A 21,374-nucleotide genomic window follows, 5' to 3' on the forward strand; every position below is an offset into this window, starting at 1 on the left:
ATGGGAGTTGGCCATGTTGATGAAGAGCTTTGAGCAGTCATGTTTACCAAAGGAACTGAAAGCCCCAGATTGGGATTTGACCATAGTATTGAGTAATCTGACAAAACCCCCTACGAACCACTAAGGCAGTCCACAGATAGGAGCCTGACCCTGAAGACAGTCTTCTTATTGGCCCTAGCTTCAACCAAAAGGGTGGGGGAGCTACATGGCCTGTCTTCTATGGTAAAGCACTCGAGAGGTTGGAAGTCAATGGCATTCGAGTTTGTGCCAGAATTCGTGGCCAAGACTCAATACCCATCAGTAGTGGACGGCAGGTTTGACTCTTTTTCCATACCTTCTCTGGCCGATTTTGTAGATAATGACAAAGATGAGATGCTTCCGTGTCCCGTCAGGGTAACAAGAGAGTACTTAAGGAGGACAAGGCACCTCAGGCCGGGGTGCAGGAGGTTGTTCGTAAGTACAGGATGGAACAAAAAGGAAGTGTCCAGGAATACAATATTGTTTTGGCTATGAGAAACGATCAGGAATGCCTACATGACAGAAGGTAAGGGGTCAGATAGCCAGGAGAAGGCTAGGGCTCATGACATCAGGGGCTTGAGTGCCTCTTTGGCATTCAAGAAGAATATGTCTGTCGAGAGAATTCTGAAAGCTGGTGTTTGGAAATGTCAAACGACTTTCACTTCCTTTTATTTAAAAGATGTTGCCCATAGATCCTTGGATACCTTTTCCTTGGGTCCAGTGGTGGCGGCCCAGCAAGTGGTATAGCTCATCCAGTACCCATGGCGGGTCAGTTTGTGTCTAGTCTAAGATGAAGGTATGAAAGTAGAATGAATGGGATGTCTGGTCTTTTTGTCTTTACTACTTTCTTTCTACTCCTTTACCTACGGGCAGTATGAAGGAGAGTACCATCATGAGCTGGAACGGACTAGATGCAGGTGAGGTGGTCAGCCATACTGTAAAGTTGTTAGAGTATAGTATACTTTCCAATAGCAACACACCCCTCTTGGTAGTTAGAAGGGAGGGGTGATGGTAGATCCAGACACAAGGGACAAGAGTGGTTTATGAGAATAGGCGGTCCCCTATTTCCCCATAGTTTATAAACCATGGCATGATACCAGCACCCAGTGAGGGAAACCAATAGATCTCCTTATATCTTTGGTTCAAAGGTTATAGTCCATTCTCTTAGAATTCTCCTAATATTCAGAAATGGATTTAGGTGGCAAATTCCCAGTCAGTTACAGACTTACCTCCCTCCAATAAGTAAGTCTACCCTAATGTTAAGACCGAAGGTTTGTTTCGTATATGAACAAATGACAAATTTGTAACTAATTTGTATTTTTCATAACTAACAAACCTGAGGTTTTAACAGTTAAAGGACCCACCTCGAACCACCCCTCTGGCAGTCTAACTGGGTTAGAAGTATAACTGGCGGGTCGGTCACACGACGCCGAGGGCATTCTGGGTATACATGCCCCGTGACCTGGTATAAATGCCAACAGTCCCTGGATCACACAAGCTTAATTTAATTCTACCGGTTTCCAGCTTGGCACTAGTAAATCCTAATGTTAAGACCTCAGGTTTGTTAGTTATGATAAAAATAAATTAGTTACAAATTTGTCATATTCAACAGATTTCTAACTTACTCTTTCCTCTTCTTCCTGTTTCTGTCTCTGGGCATCTGCCTTTGCCTTTTTCTGTGCTAATCTTCTTTCTCTCTCTTCTTCCTTAAACCTGTTGAAATGTGAACAATAAGTTTAGACAAGATACAATAATCACAAGTTCAGTGCCGTGTTACATTAAAATAAAACTTGCTCTTCATTATAAAAAATAGCTACACTAAAACTAATTCAAGTATACCTAAGGAGATATATATCAAAACATGAAAATTTCCTTATAAAACAGAGCCCACAAAGGACAAACATGGCCCAAGTAAGTGTACTCCATAAATAAAAAAAAACTGTGTTAACAGACTATTCTCTAGAGACAAAAATCCACAGTGCTTTATATAAACCTATTGAGATTCAAAAATATCTTCAACACACAGTCAATTTCAGACAATAAATACTATACACTTTACATTATCAAATCATTGTCTTTTGTAAGTAAAATGACAATCTCATTACCTAGGTCTATTACCCCAAACACAGTAGTTTTACATGAAAACAGTTACTAAAATGTACAACATTTTCTACAGAAGAACAAACATATAAAACTTGGTCTAATTTACATGGAACGTGGGTGATTATGTTTAATAGGTTTGTATAAAAAGTTTTATCTTTACACCATTATTCTCATACACTATCTAATAAATACCTATTTTTACTGAAACACCATCTGCTCAGATAAAAAAAATCTCTGGTCAAAATAATATGAGTATAAAGGAGATTTCTTGTGCAATCATTAATCTTTTGGAAAATATCAGTGACAAAATTTTAAAAACATTTTTGATGGTCAAAACACTGACAGACAGCTTCTTACTTTGCAATTCTTGGGTCACAAGCATAGGCATTATCAACTAATCTCCGAAGTCGTGACATTTCTTCCTTTCGACGTCGAGCCCTTTCTGCTTTGTTTTGTTTTTCTATCCAACGTCGCTCTTCTCGACTATAATGAAAACAACATCGTAAGAAACAAACACAGAAACCCTTTAAAACTCTTCATAAATGGCAAAACACTACATCAAACCAAATGTCTAAAGAGAAACTAAAACTTATTATACATGAAATCATTATGATACCTTATTTGTCAATAAATATGCTCTCATACCATAAGGAAATGACAGCAACTGCAGGCTCACTTGTTCTCACTCAGTCCACAAAAATGTACATCAGTATATTTCTTCCAGTCAAAAATTCTTTTGCTATTAACTTGCAGTTCTAAATATTTTCATAATTCAAGTGTCCAAACTGCTTTCCTTACAATGAAACAATGTATTTTAGTTTTATTCATCCTATTTGGCAACAATGATTACCCTAAGCAAAGTTTTCACAAAATATTAGTTGTTATTAGAAAGCATCAGGTATGCCTATTCTATAGCCCACTATAAATATGACAGATTTTTAATCAATTTATATTTTTCATAGCTAACAAACTTAAGGCCTTAACAATAGGATAAATCTTCTAGTGCCAGCTGGACCGATTAAAAACAATCAAAGATTGTAACGAAAGGAATCTGTGGCATCTGGCAACTCAGGTGTAAATGAAGTGGAGAGTGGTCACCAACCACACATGAACCCTGTGATGCATTCAGTCTTTCTTCAACCGCCTTGGAAAGTAGATGTTCACTTTTGCTTTCCTCCTTCCCAAGGCCCCCCCCACCCTTTTTTTTTTTTAAGCCGGTGATTCCTTTCTGTTTTGGGGGGGTTTTAGAGTGTTTGTGGGTGCCTGAGTGAGATCAGAAGATCCACAATTGCACTGAAGATAAACAACTAAGAAAATGACACTGTTTGCTGAAGCAGCCTGTTTAGTATTGAGTAAAAACAGCTAGGTTGGGTAAAGAAGAGTGCACAGAATGTTTGTTGTTGTTCAAGTCCAGAGCTGGTTTTCATACTTTGAGTTTTAAAAAGGTTGAGCTTCATGCCACAAAGCCTACACCACTCATGAATACGTGCCAGACCTCTATTCAAGGATTCTACACCCACAGACCTAAGGTACAGAGAAGGAACAACAGCTAAAAGATTAGTATCATAAGCATAAGTAATCATTTTGTTCTCTAAACCTTGCTACACGTCACTACTATAGACAACAAATAGAAATGTTCCAAGAACACTACTACTTTGAGGAATTAAACTAAACTGAATGATATTACTACAAGGCAATTGCAACAAAGTACCACAGATAACCCATGCATATAACAAAAGTAGTAACTTGAATTTTGAATATATGTAAATACATATATAAAAACATAAAATAAACAATAATGTTAACAAGCCAATCCTTAATTCTAAAAAGTACAGACAAAAGCAGGATACCGGTTACAAAAAAGACCTACTACAGATACACAAAATACACATTATAGAAAAAATATTCAAGGAAATTCAGAACCAGATATTGAAAACAATACTGGGACCCTTCAACAGAGCTACAGTCAGCTTGGCAGGTCCAATTATGAGGTGGTTCAAGGATCGATAACTGAGGGTCTGGGTAGTGCTAGGGTCGTAAAGTCTTGTGCTCTTCTTTTGTGAACAAAGGACTGAGAGTCTGGAGGATAACCCCAGACTACAATGTGGGCATAATATGATTGCTCATGTTGTTATGAACAGCCACACAGTTAAGAGAGCTGTAATTCTCCACATGGTAACAACGTATCCAGAATGCCTGTGAGTTTTTCATACAAGAAGATAATTAAAAACCTTTAAATCTCCATAAAATATTTCTCCAATCTGCTCTCTACCTGCCAGGCCTTGGAAAATCATATCTTCAACTTGTGTTCCATTCTTTATATCTTCCCTCTGATCGTCTCTCTGACTAACTGATTACAAAGTACTCAGTTCCTCAACATATAAACTTCCACCCAGACATATTAATTCTCTGGCTTCTCTTATCACTTCATCCATAAAATATCAAACAGCTACAGACATAAACAACTACTAAAGATTCACAATTATAATGGATCAGTCATTCATCCATCAACATATTCTAGCTCCAACTTCAAATTCAAGATCAGAATAGTTAATGGGTAATTATAAATAACCTTTTATTGTGCATATTCCAAACCTTCCACACCAAATCAGTCATGTTTTCTTTAGGTCTCACACCAAGATCAATCATGTTTTCTTTATATCTATGCGAGTCAGGGAAGATTTCCCAACTGCGGAAGAACACACTAACATTAATATGCTTGAAGTTCAGTACTTACTCTTGTCCTTTTTCCTTTTCCTCTTCATCCAAGTACGAGAACTCTCGCCACGACTCAAAATCATACCAAAATGAATAAAACCTATCAACCTGGAATAAAAATTGATTATCAACATTTTTCAGTATCTGGAAGAGCATTACCATATTTCCCAAAAAATGAACTCCCACTTTCTAAAATCATATAAAATGTTTTTCATCCTACTCACTTTGTCTATAATTTTGCCTTCATTTTTGTCTATACAGAATGTATATTTTTTAAGAATGTTTAATCTGAAAAATGTTACAAAAAATATTTTAATAATATACTATTAATAAAACTGTACATTATTAAAATTTCAAATTATTTTAAAGGTTTTCTATAATGTACAGAAAGTACAATAGTTGTAAAAGTAAGTTCCATCAAAAAGCAATTCCTGAGATTTTATTTGAATAACTTTTATACTAACCTACTCGGAATAAAATATTACAAACCTCAATACAGTTATTAAAAAATATAAAATTTTTATGCAAAACCCATCAATCATACATGTGACTACATTCGTGGTCTCCAGAGTCCCCACACCCAGCAGTTTTTTGTCTAGCGACTGAAGTACGGGGGTTTCATGGTTATGTGTTGAAAATAAGACAGCATTACTTAAAGGAGAGAAATCACTACGTACATATATGACTGATGGACTTGTCTGCTTACAAGAGAGCTACTTGAAAGAATGACACCTTGGAGGCTGGTGGGGGTAATGCAGATGACTGGCAGTGGTGCCATAAGAATTGCAAAATAAAGTCCCATTTCTCTACTGCCTCACTGCACTTGTAAAGACGAAAATCAAGTTCGTTGAACTTTTTCCTTCTATCACCATCACCTCCATCTGAAGAGGTCATGGGCAATGTGGCAGCTGAATGACAGTGCCAGTTTGTGAGCAGTGAGGGATTAAAGTATAGAATTGTGAAGGCAAAACAGGTAAAACTAGACAGATACAACTACATAAAAACAGTAAAGGGTATAATTAACTTAGCTACAAAGAAAATTTCCATAAAAAGGAAAAAGCAGGAAAATATAGGTATCACAGAAAAAACTTTTAGTGATATAATTATGGTAAATATGATATTGTTATTGTACAATAAAGTTTCATACATACTTACCTGGCAGATATATACTTAGCTATAGACTCCGTCGTCCCCGACAGAAATTCAAATTTCGCGGCACACACTACAGGTAGGTCAGGTGATCCCGCCGCCTGCCGCTGGGTGGCAGGAATAGGAACTATTACCATTTTGAGCCAGATTTTCTCTTCCACCTGTCTCCTGAGGGGAGGCTGGGTGGGCCATACAATCATATATATCTGCCAGGTAAGTATGTATGAAACTTTATTGTACAATAACAATATCATTTTCATACATTCAACTTCCCTGTCAGATATATACTTAGCTGATTGGCACCTTTGGCGGAGGGCAAGAGACAGCTAATTACTGACCTGATAGGTAAACAACATATGTTGTAGGTAATACAAGTTAATTAACAATACCCTAGTTCCTACCTGTTTAGGCGGAAGATTTCATAGCTTGTGCTTAGAAGTCTGCTTCGCCTCAAAAAAGCTTCAGCGAGGGTGTGCCCTATGGTTGAGAACTCTATTGAAAGGACTGTCAATGGGGTCTTATCCACTTACTCCACAGAACCTAATGGCAATTGTCCACTGGAGTCTTATTCCAACTTACATGACAATATACCTATGCCTCTTGGGCCATATAAAGGAGTAAAATACTGATCCCGATCACCCGATCCTAACCGTGGATTAGTATATATGATTGAAAGGCGTTATCCCCAAACACCTTTCAAACAACATAAAACTCAACACCCAGCTAATTTTAAAATCACACTATATAAAATATAAGGACAAAAATTAATATTAAGGATCAGTCTTCTCTCCTTTCTCCTTTCCAGCACTGTATCCGCTGATACATAAGGTCCTAGAGAGAAGCATCTCTCATATGTTACCCTCACATCTTTCAAGTAATGTGAGTTGGCGAACACTGAGTTACATCTCCAATACGTGGCCGCTAAGATCGTCATTGACATGTTCTTGTTGAACGACAATGATGTAGCGACTGCACGTACTTCGTGTGCTTTTACCCTTAAGGTCTTATATGCTTCACTATCACAACTCATGTGGGCTTCAGTTATAATGTTTCTAACAAAAAAATGCTAAGGCATTTTTGACATCGCTCTTTTAGGGTTTTAACCGCACACCATAAACTTTGATTGCAACCCTGCAACTGCTTCTTCTTCTGCAGGTAAAACTTCAAAGTTCTCACAGGGCATAATGTTCTTTCCATTCATTACCCAACTAATTGAGAAAGCACCCTTTTACTTCGAAAGTCCTAGGTCAATGGTCTCGAGGGGTTTTCATTTTTAATTTAGCTAACAAAAATAAAGGCTTAAAGGGAAACAATCCAGCTGAATCCTTCTTAAAACCCACTCTCGAGTCAAGCGCTTGCAGCTCACTCACTCTTTTCGCAGTGGCGAGAGCTATTAAGAAAAAATACATTTTCTAGTTAAGCCCTCCCCGGAAAGTAGCTTTATCGGAAGGTTCGAATCTCTCCGACATAAGATATTTGAGAACCACATCCAGATTCCAACTAGGGGTGAGAGAAGTTCTTAATTTTGTAGTTTCAAATGATCTAATTAAGTCATGCAGATCTTTGTCATTCTCTATGTTCAGGCCCCTATTCCTGAACACAGCTGATAACATGCTCCTATAATCCGTTTAATGGTTGACACTACCAGATGAGATTCTTCTCGTAAAAAACAAAAGAAAATCAGCGATTTCGGTCACAGAGGTATCGGAGGAGGACAGCCTCTTCGCCTTACACCATCTACGGAAAACTTCCCACTTCGATTGGTATATCCGCATGGTTGAGGACCTTCTTGCTCCAGCAATTGCTTTTGCCGCTTTGCGAGAAAAGCCTCTCGCTCTGACCAATCTTTCGATAGTCGAAAGGCAGTCAGAGCGAGAGCGTGGATATTCTTGTGGTACCTCTTCGAAGTGGGGTTGTTTGAGCAGATCTGTCCTTTCGGGAAGAGATCTGGGGAAGTCCACTATCCATTCCTGTACCTCTGTGAACCATTCTCTTGCAGGCCAATAAGGAGCGATCAATGTCATCCTCATTCCTTCCGAGGACACGAACTTTCTCATTACTTCCCCCAGCTTCTTGAATGGGGGAAAACACTTAAGCGTCTATGCCCTTCCAATCCATGGAGCATGGGCATCTATGGATAAGGCTCTGGGATCGTCCCCCAACGAACAAAAGTTCTCCATCCTTCTTTGGATAGAATGTTGCAATAGGTCTACTTGAGCTTCCCCCAAAGAGACCATAGTTGCTGGCAGACTTGCGAATGAAGGGTCCATTCTGTTGGAAGGACCTGGTTCTTTCTGCTTAATCTGTCCGCTCTTATGTTCTTTCCTCCTTGAACGAACCTCGTCAGGAGTCGTATCCCCCCCCTCTTCTTCAGTCCAGATCAAACAGATCCCTTGCTAGTTGGTAAAGGGAGAAAGAGTGTGTCCCCCCTTGTTTTTTTATATATGCCAGAGCCGTGGTGTTGTCTGAGTTGACTTGGACCACCACGCCTCTGACCTCGTTCTCGAAAATTGCAGTGCCAAGTGTACTGCTAAGAATTCCTTTGCATTCATGTGCCAGGCCTTCTGTTCTTCTGTCCAACTGCCTACACACCTCCTTCGTCCCTAGTTGTTGCTACCCCAGCCCCGTGGTCCGAAGCGTCTGAGAACAACACTAGGTGAGGGTTCTGAAGAGACAAGGACACTCCTTCGTTCCTTCTCAGAGGTTCTAACCACCATCGTAAGTGGTTTTGATACTCTCTCCTTTAGGAAAGGTATCCAAAAGATCTCTTCTTCTGTTCCAACTCCTCTTAAATGGAACTGCAAGGGTCTCATATTCAGCCTCCCTAGAGAGATGAACTGCTCCAACGAGGAAAGGGTGCCCAGAAGACTGAGCCATTCCCTCGCTGAGCTTCGTTCCTTCTCTAGGAAGACCGAGATTTTTTCCCACCCTTTCGAAAATTCTTTCCTGGGATGGATACGTCCGAAACCCCCGAGAATCCATCCAAATCCCAGATAGACGATAGTCTGACTGGGGATCATGTGAGATTTCTCGAGGTTTACGAGCAATCCGAGAGATCTGATCAATTGAAGAGTTATCTCTAAGTCCTCTAAGCACTTTTGTTTTGTCTGTGCTCTTCTAAGCCAGTCGTCTAAGTAAAGAGATATCCTCACCCCCTTTAGATGCAGCCATCTTGCTATGTTCCTCAATTCAACGCCGTAAAACACCTAGGAGCCGTCGAGAGGCCAAAACACAAAGCCCTGAACTGATAAATCCTTCCCTGTACCATGAACCGAAGATATTTCTTCGACGAATGATGCAGGGGGATGTGAAAGTACGCACCTTGTAGGTCGAGGGAGACCATCCAATCTCCTGGACGGAGAGCAGAGAGAACTGAATTGGATGTCTCCATGGAGAACTTTGTCTTCTACACGAAGCGATTCAATGCACTCACGTCCAGGACCGGCCTCCACCCCCCCCGAGGCTTTCGGCACCAAAAATAGGCGATTGTAAAAACCCCGGGAGTGTGGATCCTGTACTATCTCGATGGCCTCCTTCTCCAACATTTGCTGAACCAACCCAAGAAGGGTCTCTCTCTTTACAGGGTCTTTGTATCTCGCTGACAGCTCCCTCGGTGTCGTCGTCAATGGAGGTCTGTTTTTGGAGGGGATGAGTATCCTTTCCTTAGAACTTGTAGGGACCAAGAATCTGCTTTCCTTGAAGCCCATGCTTCTGAGAATTTCAGAAGCCTGGCCCCTATGGTGTTTGGAGGACTGGAACCTCATTTAGCGTTCTTCCTTGGAACTCTGATGGAAGATCTTCCTCTTTTCTCCTCCTCTCTTCCTTGGGGCTCGGCTAAAAGTTCTACTCGAAAAGGGCTGTTGGGCAGGTCTGGGCGGCACTCTTCGAGACAGAAGCAGCTGGTCTAGGCTTCTTAGCAGAGTGTACCGCCAAATCCTGTGTTGCCTTCTCAGTAAGCGTATGGGAAATGTCCTTTACCAACTGAGAAGGAAACAGCTGTTTAGACAGAGGGGCGTATAAACGAGAAGCCCTCTGTACTGGAGAGACTGCTTTGGTAAGAAATGAACCAAAGACAGACCTCTTCTTCAATACTCCTGTCCCGAACAGGGATGCCACTTCAGCCGATCCATCCTGCACTGCCTTATCCATACATGCCAAAACACTATGCAAGACTTCTGGTTCCAAAAACTGAGGGTCTTGCATCTTCTTGGCCAAAGCCCCAAGGGACCAATCTAGGAAGTTAAAAACTTCCAAGACATGGAATATTCCCTGAGGAGATGGTCCATTTCTGACATTGTCCAGCTTGTTTTGGCCGATGGAAGTGCATGTCTCCTTCTGCCGAATCCACCAAGGTCGAGAAGTCCGCTTCAGCAGATGAGGGAAGAGAAAGTCCCGTAGATTCTCCTGTGCTATACCAAATCCCTCTCCTTCCTGATAGCCTGGAAGGGGGACAGGTAAACACAGTCTTTCCCGCCTCCTCCTTGGTTTTAAGCCAATTTCCGACCGACTGCAAAGCCCTCTTCATTGATATGGTCGGTTGCATCTTCAAGAAAGAGGAAGGCTTTGCAGCCTTCGTACTCGAAAATAAAGACCGAGGAGAAGGAGGGGCAGCAGGACTCAGAGACTCTCCAAATTCTTTTAACAAGAGGGCTGTTAATGTCTTATAATCTGTAAGACCTGCCCCCTTGTTTTCTTCAGAGTCCGAGACATCTTCTAATTCTGGTTGAGTTCTATTCGGAGATGAGTGTGCGACCGGAGGACTCCTCTCTCGGGAATGTAAAGGACTTGTAGCAACACCAACTGCAACCTGACAAGGGCTACGGCCGCCTGTGCGGCACCTTGAGTCTCTGCCAGGAGAAGGCCGATGTTGTTCTTTTACACTAAGGCCTTCCTGACAAGGACGACGGTCGCCTGTGCGACACCTTTCGTCCTTACCAGGAGAAGTCCTTAAATGTCTTTCCCTTTTTTCATGATCAATTCCTTCCCGACAGGGGCTACGATCGCCTGTGCGACACCTAGAGACCCTGTCAGGGGCTGGGGAAAATGATCTTGAGAAAAATCCCACAGAGGAGCCTCCAAGTCCGCTTCAAATTCCGATAACTCGTCCGAATCATATCCTGGATTGTATAAATCCTTGCGCCTGCCTGTCATATGATGGATGTCAGGCGCTCGATATTTGGAAACAGGCTTAGGCTCTTCAGGCGCTTTATGCCTGGCTTCAGGCGCCTCAGGCACTCCAGGCGCTTTGTTTCTTATTTCAGGCGCTCTAGGCGCTTTGTGTCTTGTTTCAGGATCCTCAGGCTTTCCAGGCGCCTTGCGCCTCCATTCAGGGGCTTCAGGCTCTTCAGGCGCTTTGCGCCTCGTTTCAGGCGCCTCAGGCTCTCCAGGCGCTTTGCTTCTCCTTTCAGAAGCTTGAGGCTCTCCAGGCGCTTTGCATTTCAGGCGCCTCAGGCTCTCCAGGAGCTCTACTTCTCCTATCAGACGCTCCAGGCTCTCCAGGCGCTCTACTCCTATCAGACGCTCCAGGCTCTCCAGGAGTTTTACGTTTCCTTTCAGCCGCTTCAGGCTCTTCAGGCGCCTTGCGCCTCATTTCCGTTATTTGAGGAGCTTTACGCCTCATTTCAGGTGCTCCAGGCGCTTTGCGCCTCGCTCCAGAAGTTTCAGGAGCTTCAGCCACTTTGCGCCTCACTTCAGGCGCTCCAGGCGCTTTGCGCCTCATTTCAGGAGTTCGTCCGATTTCGGGAGTTTCAAATTCTCGCCTCGACTCAGATGCCTCAGGCGCTTTCCTTCTAGTAGGAGATTTATGTAGATATCTATATGTATTTGTGCCTGACAGTAGCCTGACGTCTGGCTGGCGCCAGGCTCCTGGCAGGCGCCTCGTCCGAGCTCTCAGAGAGTTCTAAAGGACGGGATCTTTTAATTGGAAGAAATCTATCCTTCCTTCTAGGAGGATCCGATTTAAGAACTCCTACTAGCGAAGATATCTGTTTTTGCATATCCTCCAAAATCTTCGTAGCTACATCCTTCTTTCCAATCTCCGACGAAGGAGAAGGAGCTTCTGAATAAACCTCCTTCCTTCTCTTTTCCGGAGGATATTCTTCCGGAAATTCTTCAGGGCTTGAATAAAATGACGGAGAACTTCCAACGATACTCTTCGAAGGTCTCCGACAATCTTTTATATCTGAACTCCATCCTTTTTTAGATGATGAATCAGACGAAGAAAAACACTGCTTAAGGACGTCTTTCCAACGACTATCCTTGGCAGCCCTGGACGTAACTACAGGGTCTGCCGAGGGGACGTCTGACCAGTGGGGATTCTCTGAAACCTCCCTGCGGCTTTCGACATTCCTTCTCCATTGGGCTTGGGAGCTTGAAAGAGGTCTAGGCCTGGGAGCGAGACAGAGCCGATCAGACGCACCCTCCACTTCACTGGGAACACTTTCACTGCACTTACCTTCCAGTTCCTTAATTTTTTGCTCCATATGCTTAAGCGAAGCTTTCAGACTCGCAATTTCGGATGTTGAGCTTGCCGAGTCAGATAATCGGGAAGGTAAAGCTGTATGGGAGGAAACAATTGGGTTAGCAATAGGCAATAGTCTGCTAACTGGCTCGTTAGAGACCGACCTACTTACACTTTTGGAAGAGGCTTTTCTAGCCCCGTCTCTTTCCAACTTTCTTAAGTAGGAATCAAGCAACTTCCATTCCTCCTCATTCAAATCCTTGCACTCATCACATGTATTCAATTGAGAGCATACATTCCCTCTACAATTTTTACAAGTGGTGTGAGGATCCACCGAAGCTTTCGGTAGTCTCACATAACAACTCTCATTCACACACACTCTGAACGAAATCGAAACTTCAGACATAATGAGAAATTCCAAAACCAAAATCCAAAAACAGTCCACAATAGCGTATGCCAAACCAAAGATCCAATACGTCACCAAATAGCAGTCCAAAAGATCAACAGCATAATGAAATTCGAAAATCAAGTCAGGAGGAACTAGCAAACGGTGTTACTAGTACCAGCGACAGAGAAAATCTGGCTCAAAATGGTAATAGTTCCTATTCCTGCCACCCAGCGGCAGGCGGCGGGATCACCTGACCTACCTGTAGTGTGTGCCGCGAAATTTGAATTTCTGTCGGGGACGACGGAGTCTATAGCTAAGTATATATCTGACAGGGAAGTTGAATGTATGAAAAAACAGATTTTACAAAAAGTTACTGGAAGAACAGAAAAAAAGCAAAATACTGTATAATTATTCTTTGTGGAAGTACAGGAAACAAATTTCAAAACAGGGTGACTAAAGTAAATGGGAATACAATCCTGAAAACTAACTATGGTAATTAACATCTTACTAAGTAGTTTATTTATTATGCAAAAAATTATGAGATATATCCAATAAAATATACACTTAAATAATAAGATAACTGAAACACTTGCAAAAAATCTACTTTACCCAAAGATCAATAAAAGGTAATTACTGCACTGTATTCTACTGTTAACAATTATAATAATGGTACTGCTAATAACATATGACATTGATGACTCAAGTACATAATATAAAATTTCCATAACCATGACATAGGGTTCGAGTCAAAAAAAAAAACCAGCTGAAATAAATAACTAAAAGATGGCTATGGAAAATAGCACTGAAAAGCAAAGGGAAAGGAACGCTCAAAAACTCTAACAGAACTGTGACAGCACTCAACGGCCAGAACTGGTTTCTTCCACTGTCAAACAGATGGGATACCGATGATCCTACGAACATCACAACTCTGATATGTAGTATTTGGCACTTACTGATAAACAAGCTGTGATTCTGTCAAATGCATGCAGACGCAGGACCAAGGAGTGGATTGAACTTTGCCTTGAGATTTTTACCTTCCCCACTTACCAAAGCTTGTCAGCTCTTTACTTAAATAATATATGAGGAAAAAAATCACAGTAAAAATTGAGAATACTAATGGTCAACGGATAAAAGTTGTGAAATTACATAGATAACACAGGATTCCTAGGCTGGAATGAAACAGGTATGAGAAACAGTTAAATTCTTAGGATGACCAAGTTAACAACACACAGCTGCACCTTGTGAAGTTCACATGTCAAAAACAATCCTGGTAACAACAGAATTCTCCTGATAACAGAATTTTCTTTTTATCACTTACTGACTGCAATGAAGAGACAAAATGGCTGAAATAAATGATCACCACAAAATAATAAACAATTAAACATCACTAGGTAACCGAATAGTAATCCTCTGTAAACACATCGAGTACAAGAAAAAGGCCACTTACAAAGCTGTAGCCTCTAGAGAAAAAAAGATGAATGTATTGGCTGAGATGCAACTGAAAATCCAAAGGATACATATGCATAGAACAACTACATTCCTCTGCATGATAGAACTGAACCTGGGAACATGCAGGACATGATACAGACATACCTGTATATAATTATTGGAGTCGTGATGAAACAAACATTTTAAGTCAGTGCTATTGTATGGTAGTAATTAGGCCACTTCTATATTTTCTTTTCAGAGCTTCAAAATTATAACACTAACAAGACAACAATGTACTTTTTTCTCATATCCACCTTTTTTAACACTACCTATAGTGATAATTCCCTACAACTCAAAAGTTCCCTTGCCCTCACTAATATTGTATCACACGAAAATACTTTACAATTTTAATTATGTTTTCCATTCTTCTACTGATATTCAACAAATACCTTACCTTTTGTCTACTATCATCTGGTTTACCAAGACCAGGGACATGTTTTCTGATTGACCATCTGGCATTTCGCTCAAACATCGGTGTAAATACCTGTAGAATATAAAAAATATGGAATAATATTTAAAATTTTAATTTCTCTACATAGTAGTAATACTATTGCTGTCATCAATCTTAGACATGTCACCCTTTACCAGCTTTATGCACCAATAATGTTCCCAATCCATACTCCAGTTTGACTAATGCACACAAACAGAATGAATGTGAGGTTTTCACTGAGTCATTCTATCTTTTCAAGTGATTTTATTGCAGTCAACTGATCCTTTAATCTTTTCAAAACCTTTTAGAACATAAACTCTGATACTTCTTTGCAGTCATAAGTCATAACAACCTTAGAGAAAATATGAATGAAATCATAGGAAATTGGTATTTTCAGATAAAAATAAAGATAACACATTTTCCATACATATTGTTTGTTTGTATGGTGCTTTTACGTTGCATGGAACCAGTGATTACCGTATATTTCGGCGTATATGTCGACCGGAAGCTAAGTCGAACCCCCAATTCTGAGTAAATTTTTATGATTTTAACTAATAACGGGTATATTAGTCGACCTATAAAATGTGAGGCCAACCGTACGCTCAAAATAAGCAGCAGTGTCAAACGTATCATAAAATAACCTGAATGTTACTATGGTACACATGTTGCTCTACTTACCATAAGAAATACAGGTATTATACTCAGTATATTAACAAATCTGTGTAATATATAAAAGATGATTAGAAATTACGAAACGAAAGATACGTTACTCAAGTGTAATGTAAGCAAACAAAGCGCTAACTAACGCTGCATAACAGCCTACGTATATATGTATGTACAAACTGCCACTCAAGTTAATGTTTTGATTGGGTTGTTAAAACGACGTGCAGGTATTTTATTATGATGTTGGAATATTCCTTGACCATTGGTTCTTCTATGGCATAAACAGGCTCATTTGATTCAAACTGGGATCCTTATGATGAAACCGTGAATGATAATTTGTCTGATGAATTGTTTAATTCAAGTGACGATGACTCAAGTAATTTTGAAGGATTTTAAATACATATTTACTATTAAATAAAATTTTTTTTATTCTATTTAAAATGTTAAATAAAGATTTCATACCATAATTGTTTTTGAACAACCACGGTAAATACAAAACTGTCAGAGTGAACGCATCCTTCTCAATTACTGTACTACAAATAGCTACGCAATGTTTACACTTGCTGTGCGATTGGGGTTTCTTCAAGTTACTTTGATTTGTTTCATTTTATTTAAGGTAATGGATGTTCTAATGTATTATTATTGTCGTAACAGTGTGAAATGTTTTTAATATGTTATTGTTATAATACAATCAAGTTTGTTCATACTTACCTGGCAGATATATATATAGCTGTATTCTCTGAAGTCCGACAGAATTTCAAAATTCGCGGCACACGCAGTGGCGGCCAGGTGGTAGTACCCATTCCCGCCGCTGGAGGCGATATCAGGAACCATTCCCATTTTCTATTCATATTTTTTATCAGTGCCACTGTCTCCTGAGGCGGGGAGGTGGGAGGGCACTTTAATTATATATATCTGCCAGGTAAGTATGAAACAAACTTATTGTATTATAACAATAACATTTTGTTCATGAAACTTACCTGACAGATATATATATAGCTGAATCCCACCTTCGGATGGTGGGAAGAGACAGAATAGGATTTTTAGGAAACTAAATTAAGTAGATGATATACATCTTGGTTCCTCACCTGTTAGCATAGCCGACTTCGTGATTACTGTCACCAAAGTCTGCTTCTGCTTTACTAGAGTTGCCAGCGAGGTAGAGACCTGTAATGCTGGTGCGCTCTAGATGATCTGTCAACGGGCGGGGGCGTGACCACAATGTGACTAGACCATATGACCATACTTCTGAGGGCAACGAAGCTAAAACCACCACCTGACCTAACTTATCCAAGTTAGTTCCATAACTTCTAGGCTAAAGAAAAGGAACGCGCCTCAAGCGACCAACCCTTCAAAGTTAAAAGCACACCTATCCCTTTTCTATAGGATAAGATTCGTGTTGCTTCCTGCCCCCAAAAATATATCTACGGATATGTATGGTCCTAGCGACTTACAGATCTCAAATGTCGTCTTCACATCCCGTTGGGAGTGTGAAGCGAACACAGAGTTGCTTCGCTAAAGCGTGGCACTCAGGATGTTACTGAGTGTCATGCTCTGTTGAAATGCTTCCGAGGCCGCGCCCTCACCTCTTGAGCATTCATATTAAGAAAAAATCTCAAATCTTTTATGCAAACATAATGAATGAGACTTTCTTAAAAGAACTCCTTGACTATAATCCCAGGGTGTTCTTGGACATGAACCAGTCTGGTCTTTTTACGGAACACCGCAGATTGTCCGTTGACCTCGACTTTCTATAGTTTTATCAAGATAAAACTTGAGAGACCCGACAGGGCACAGGACTCTCTAATGCCCTTGCCCAATAATTTGTGCCATACCCTTGGTCTCCAAGCCTTCGGGTCAAGGGTTAGGACAGGTTTTCGTTCTTACCAAGAACGGAAGGCTTAGAGGACAGACCGCATTAAGTCCTTTAAAGCCAAAACCTCTGATGATGGCTAAAACAAAACCTCACTAACCCTCTTTGCCGTGGCTAGAGCGGTTAGAATGTTAGCCTTTCTGGTCACGTGTATTAAGTTCGCAGAAAGGATAGGTTCGAAATGCTCTTGGCATCAGAAACTCAGACTACGTCTAAGTTCCATGCCGGAACCTTCGATCCAGAGAATTTCAAAATCTCCACAGACCTCAAAGATCGTGAAGCTTTGTTGTTTGACAGAACCGAATCTCTGAGCCTAGAGGCCGTCAACAACATATTTGCATATTCTACAATAGTTAGGACTTCTAGCTTATCTCATACTTCAGACGGAAAGATAGAACCATAAAGAAATTCACAGAGGTCGAGGTGGAGGAAACAGTCATTTTCCCTTCACTATCTCCAGAAAAGGCCCCCTCCGATTGAACACTGAAAATAGGCAGCACGCTTTGCCTTGGCCAAGAGACTGCCATTAATCTTGAAGACCTTATCGCTTCTCGATAGTCTGAACGCCTTCCGACTCAGAGAGGAGAGATATTAGATACTTCACTAAGTGACGATGTTAGATTACACCGATTCTCTCGGGAAGGGTATTTGGACAATTCTCTCTGAATTAAATGACCTCTGTGAATCAACCTCTGCTTAAAGGACAACATGGTGGCGACTAATGCTAAAATCCTCTAGGATCATGAATAAGGGAACAACTTAAGAGGAAGCTCCTTCGTCTTCAATATTACGAAAACTTAACGAAAGACGCCCTCAGTCTCTCCTCAACTTACGACATACTTCTAAGTGAGGATTACTCAGACGTCAGTAGTTGCTGCCTTCGATCGAGAAGACCCGCACGGACGTGCACTAGTTTAACTAACCTCTTGAGGATCGTTACGTTCCGTGCCGAAGCCCATAACCAACTCTCTCTTCTTGAGCTATGAGAGAGCTGAGAAATTATCCGAGATGATTTGGACCACTCGATCAAAACTCACTCTTCGAGGAACTGGAGAGCCGACCAAATTGGCTTCCAATTCTTTCAGACAATGTGCCCGGACAATCTGTTCCTCTGTTCGGATGTCTGGTACCCTCTCGCTATCACTGAGGTGATCCTCAAGCCGTTGAGAGAAATTAGAATTATTACTAGATCTTTGATGTTATTCCAATTTCTCCGTGAGGAAAAACTGTAGAGGTCTGAATTGCTGTTTATTCAGGGAAAACAAGCTTCTCCAGCGAGGAAATGGTCCCCAGCAAACTCATCCATTCCCTCACTCAGCCTGCTTCCTTCCCTAAATAAGGCTGCGCTTTGCATAAGCAGGAGAGCATTATTATAGTGCTATGCGCGGTAGACTCGTACAGCAATTCTGTTACAGTGCGGTAAAAACCGCACCGACAACAGGTATAAGAGATATCTTGTTGAAATTTTCTAAGTAAACGGAAGGCATGCTCATTCATGATTACTAAAAGAAATTCCTCAACCCGAGGCTAAAACCTATGATTGTAGGGCAGAGAGACGGCTAGTCAGCCATTCCCGCAGGGGAGAGAGGCGTAACCAACCGCGCATGTCACAGAGCTAGCTGGTACTGCGTAGATCACAGTAACAGCAGCCTTTTTCATTCATCGTCTCGCACTATCTGCCTGAGTTGCCAGATACTCCCTTTAATAAGGAATAGGTATGATATTGTCCCGAGCAAAAGGAAAACTTCTCAAGCAGGCATATTTAAACGAAACAGAATTCGCTAAATACAGAAGCTGAGTTGGTGTTGTCGTAACAATACCTTAAGAGTTGTTCTTACTCCGAAAACTCTTGGAAGGTTGAAGGGAGTGTCAATTAAATACATTAGAACAACAGTTCTTTCGGCTTCTATCCGTAGAGGTAAATACGATATGCGTATATGACTTGACCCATGCGTTAGCAAAATGACGCAAAGATAAACTACGTAAGTATTGTAGTAATTTGAACATCGAATTCTCTACTACATCTTTCCTCGACGAGAAAAAGAGAAAGAAAGGAAAACGACTGTCCACGTTCTAAATGAATGGAGACTTTTTAAAAGAACTCCTTGACTCTTTGCCAAGAGAAGGGAGTAATATTCGAATAGAGACCATCAAGTGAGAACCGAGGATCGAAAAGGACCGTTCAATGTTCTTATGATATTGGACATAAGACTTCCTGGATCTAGTCTACAAGTCTTTTTCTTACTCCCCGGATGAGCCTCTGAAAATGAATGAGAGCTCTTCCGAAATTTGTTAATGAGAGTTTATCCGCTTAAACGATAAAAACGTTAAAATCTATGTCAATGAGAACTACCCCATTTATGAGGGGTCCCCCACTTAAAAGACAAAACGTTAAGTATCTTGACAATGGGGAAAACGTCCTTACTAGACAAAACAATTAGCACTTTGCTAATAGGGGAAAACCCTTTAACATGACCGAAAGTCACCCAGGAATCCGAGTATATAATCTTCCCGATTCTCAGAGAAATCGATGAAGAGGCAGGAGGGATCGAAGAAAAAATTCGGGTATGTCTCTCCGCTAACTCCGAATCCTTTTTTAAAAATTTCTGTAAAGGAATGTCCTGTGGAGAGTCCTGAAAAACCTCCTCTTGACGAGCGTTTAGAAAGCGTCAAGCGTCCCAAGAAACGTCCTGAACAGCAATAAGAAACGTCGTCTACAAGTCTTTTTCTCTCGCAAAGCGTCCTGCCGAGCTTCCACCGAAGCGTCCTGGCGAATGTCCACAAAAGCGTCCTGCCGAGCGTCCTCATAAGCGTCCTGCTGAGCGTCCTCAAAAGCGTCCTGCTTAGCGTCCTGCTGAGCGTCCTCAAAAAACGTCCTGCTTAGCTGCGAGCGTGTCTGCAGAGAACACCAAGTGTTCTGAACGACATTTCAGAGAGGATCTCGTTGAGCGCCCTGATGCATGCAAGGCCCGCCAAGAGGCGTCCTGGCGAGCGACCTTGCCAACATCTCAATGTTATGACGTACCGCGTTTTGCGTAGGACGTTGAATATTTCAGGGACGTCCTCATGCGAGTCTCCATGGAGAGCCGCACGCTGCTCCTGAAGTGTGTGAACACTAAAGGAAGACGTACGGCTTTCGTCTTCAAGACGGGCCTTAAAGACCTTCATACCTTCTTACAAAGTCAGTGGCCGCCTGTGCGACAACTTGCGTCTTAGTAATGCAAAAGAACATCTCCAGAAACACACTCAGCAAAGGAACGCCGAGCGTCCGAAAAACACCCTCACAAGGTGCTTGCCGAGCGTCCTGGAGAACGTCTCTACTTGTAGGACGTCGAGCACCTCCAAAAGCTTCCTCATCTAAATTGCCCTTCTTATGCCAAACCAGAGACATAAGTTGTTTGACTGTGCAAAGCAGCTTGCCGGACGTCAAACTTATCAGCTTGAACAACATCCTTTTTCGAAGTAAAGCGAACGTTACATAACATATACGGAGCGCCATGAGGAGAGGAGACGAATACTGAGTTGCTCCTCCAAAAGGTGGAATTACCCGAAGGACCTCTTACTTCCTTCGTTTATGTAAATAAAATTTGAGAGCCCTGACAGGGCACAGGACTCTTTCATCCTCTCGTGACGAGAGAGAGGACCTTGGAAGCGTCCTCTCTCTAAAGCTTCTTAAGAGGGGCGAGTCCCTTCCGAGAGCTCCAACCCCTGTGTGGGGAGACGCCTCGGAGGACGAGAAGCAAACATTCAAGATTCGTGCACGTGCTCGCATCTTCGGCAGCCTGGGAAGCGACAACAGGACCTGCCCAAAGGAAGCCAGATCAGCGTGAAAAACCCGTAACCCTCCTTCGGCTTTTGACATGCCCTCTCCCTGGTTTCCTGGGAGCCCGACAGAGGTCTAGGCCTAGAGGCGTTATGGGGCCGATCTGACGTTCCCTCCTGACGAGAGAGAGGACGTGAAGCGTCCTCTTCTCTAAAGCTTCTTAGAGGGCGCGAGTCCTTCCGAGTGCTCCAACCCTTGCGCGGGGAGGACGCCTCGGAGGACGAGAAGCAATCCTTCAAGATTCGTGCACGTGCACGATCT

General features: G+C 41.8%; 1 protein-coding gene across 1 annotated transcript in view; it reads right to left on the reverse strand.

Moving 5' to 3' along the window:
* The window catches only part of LOC135214871 (dnaJ homolog subfamily C member 2-like), an 89,781-nt gene that overhangs the window by 15,124 nt on the left and 53,283 nt on the right, over window positions 1-21,374 (reverse strand). The window contains exons 5-8 of the mRNA XM_064249291.1: window positions 14,719-14,808; window positions 4,859-4,947; window positions 2,479-2,604; window positions 1,644-1,731 (exon numbers count right to left, since the gene is read on the reverse strand). Of these exons, the coding sequence (XP_064105361.1) occupies window positions 1,644-1,731; window positions 2,479-2,604; window positions 4,859-4,947; window positions 14,719-14,808 (393 nt within the window). The remainder of the gene's footprint in view (window positions 1-1,643; window positions 1,732-2,478; window positions 2,605-4,858; window positions 4,948-14,718; window positions 14,809-21,374) is intronic.

Source organism: Macrobrachium nipponense, chromosome 46 (assembly GCF_015104395.2).
Source record: "Macrobrachium nipponense isolate FS-2020 chromosome 46, ASM1510439v2, whole genome shotgun sequence".
In the NCBI taxonomy this organism is placed as follows: Eukaryota; Metazoa; Arthropoda; class Malacostraca; order Decapoda; family Palaemonidae; genus Macrobrachium; species Macrobrachium nipponense.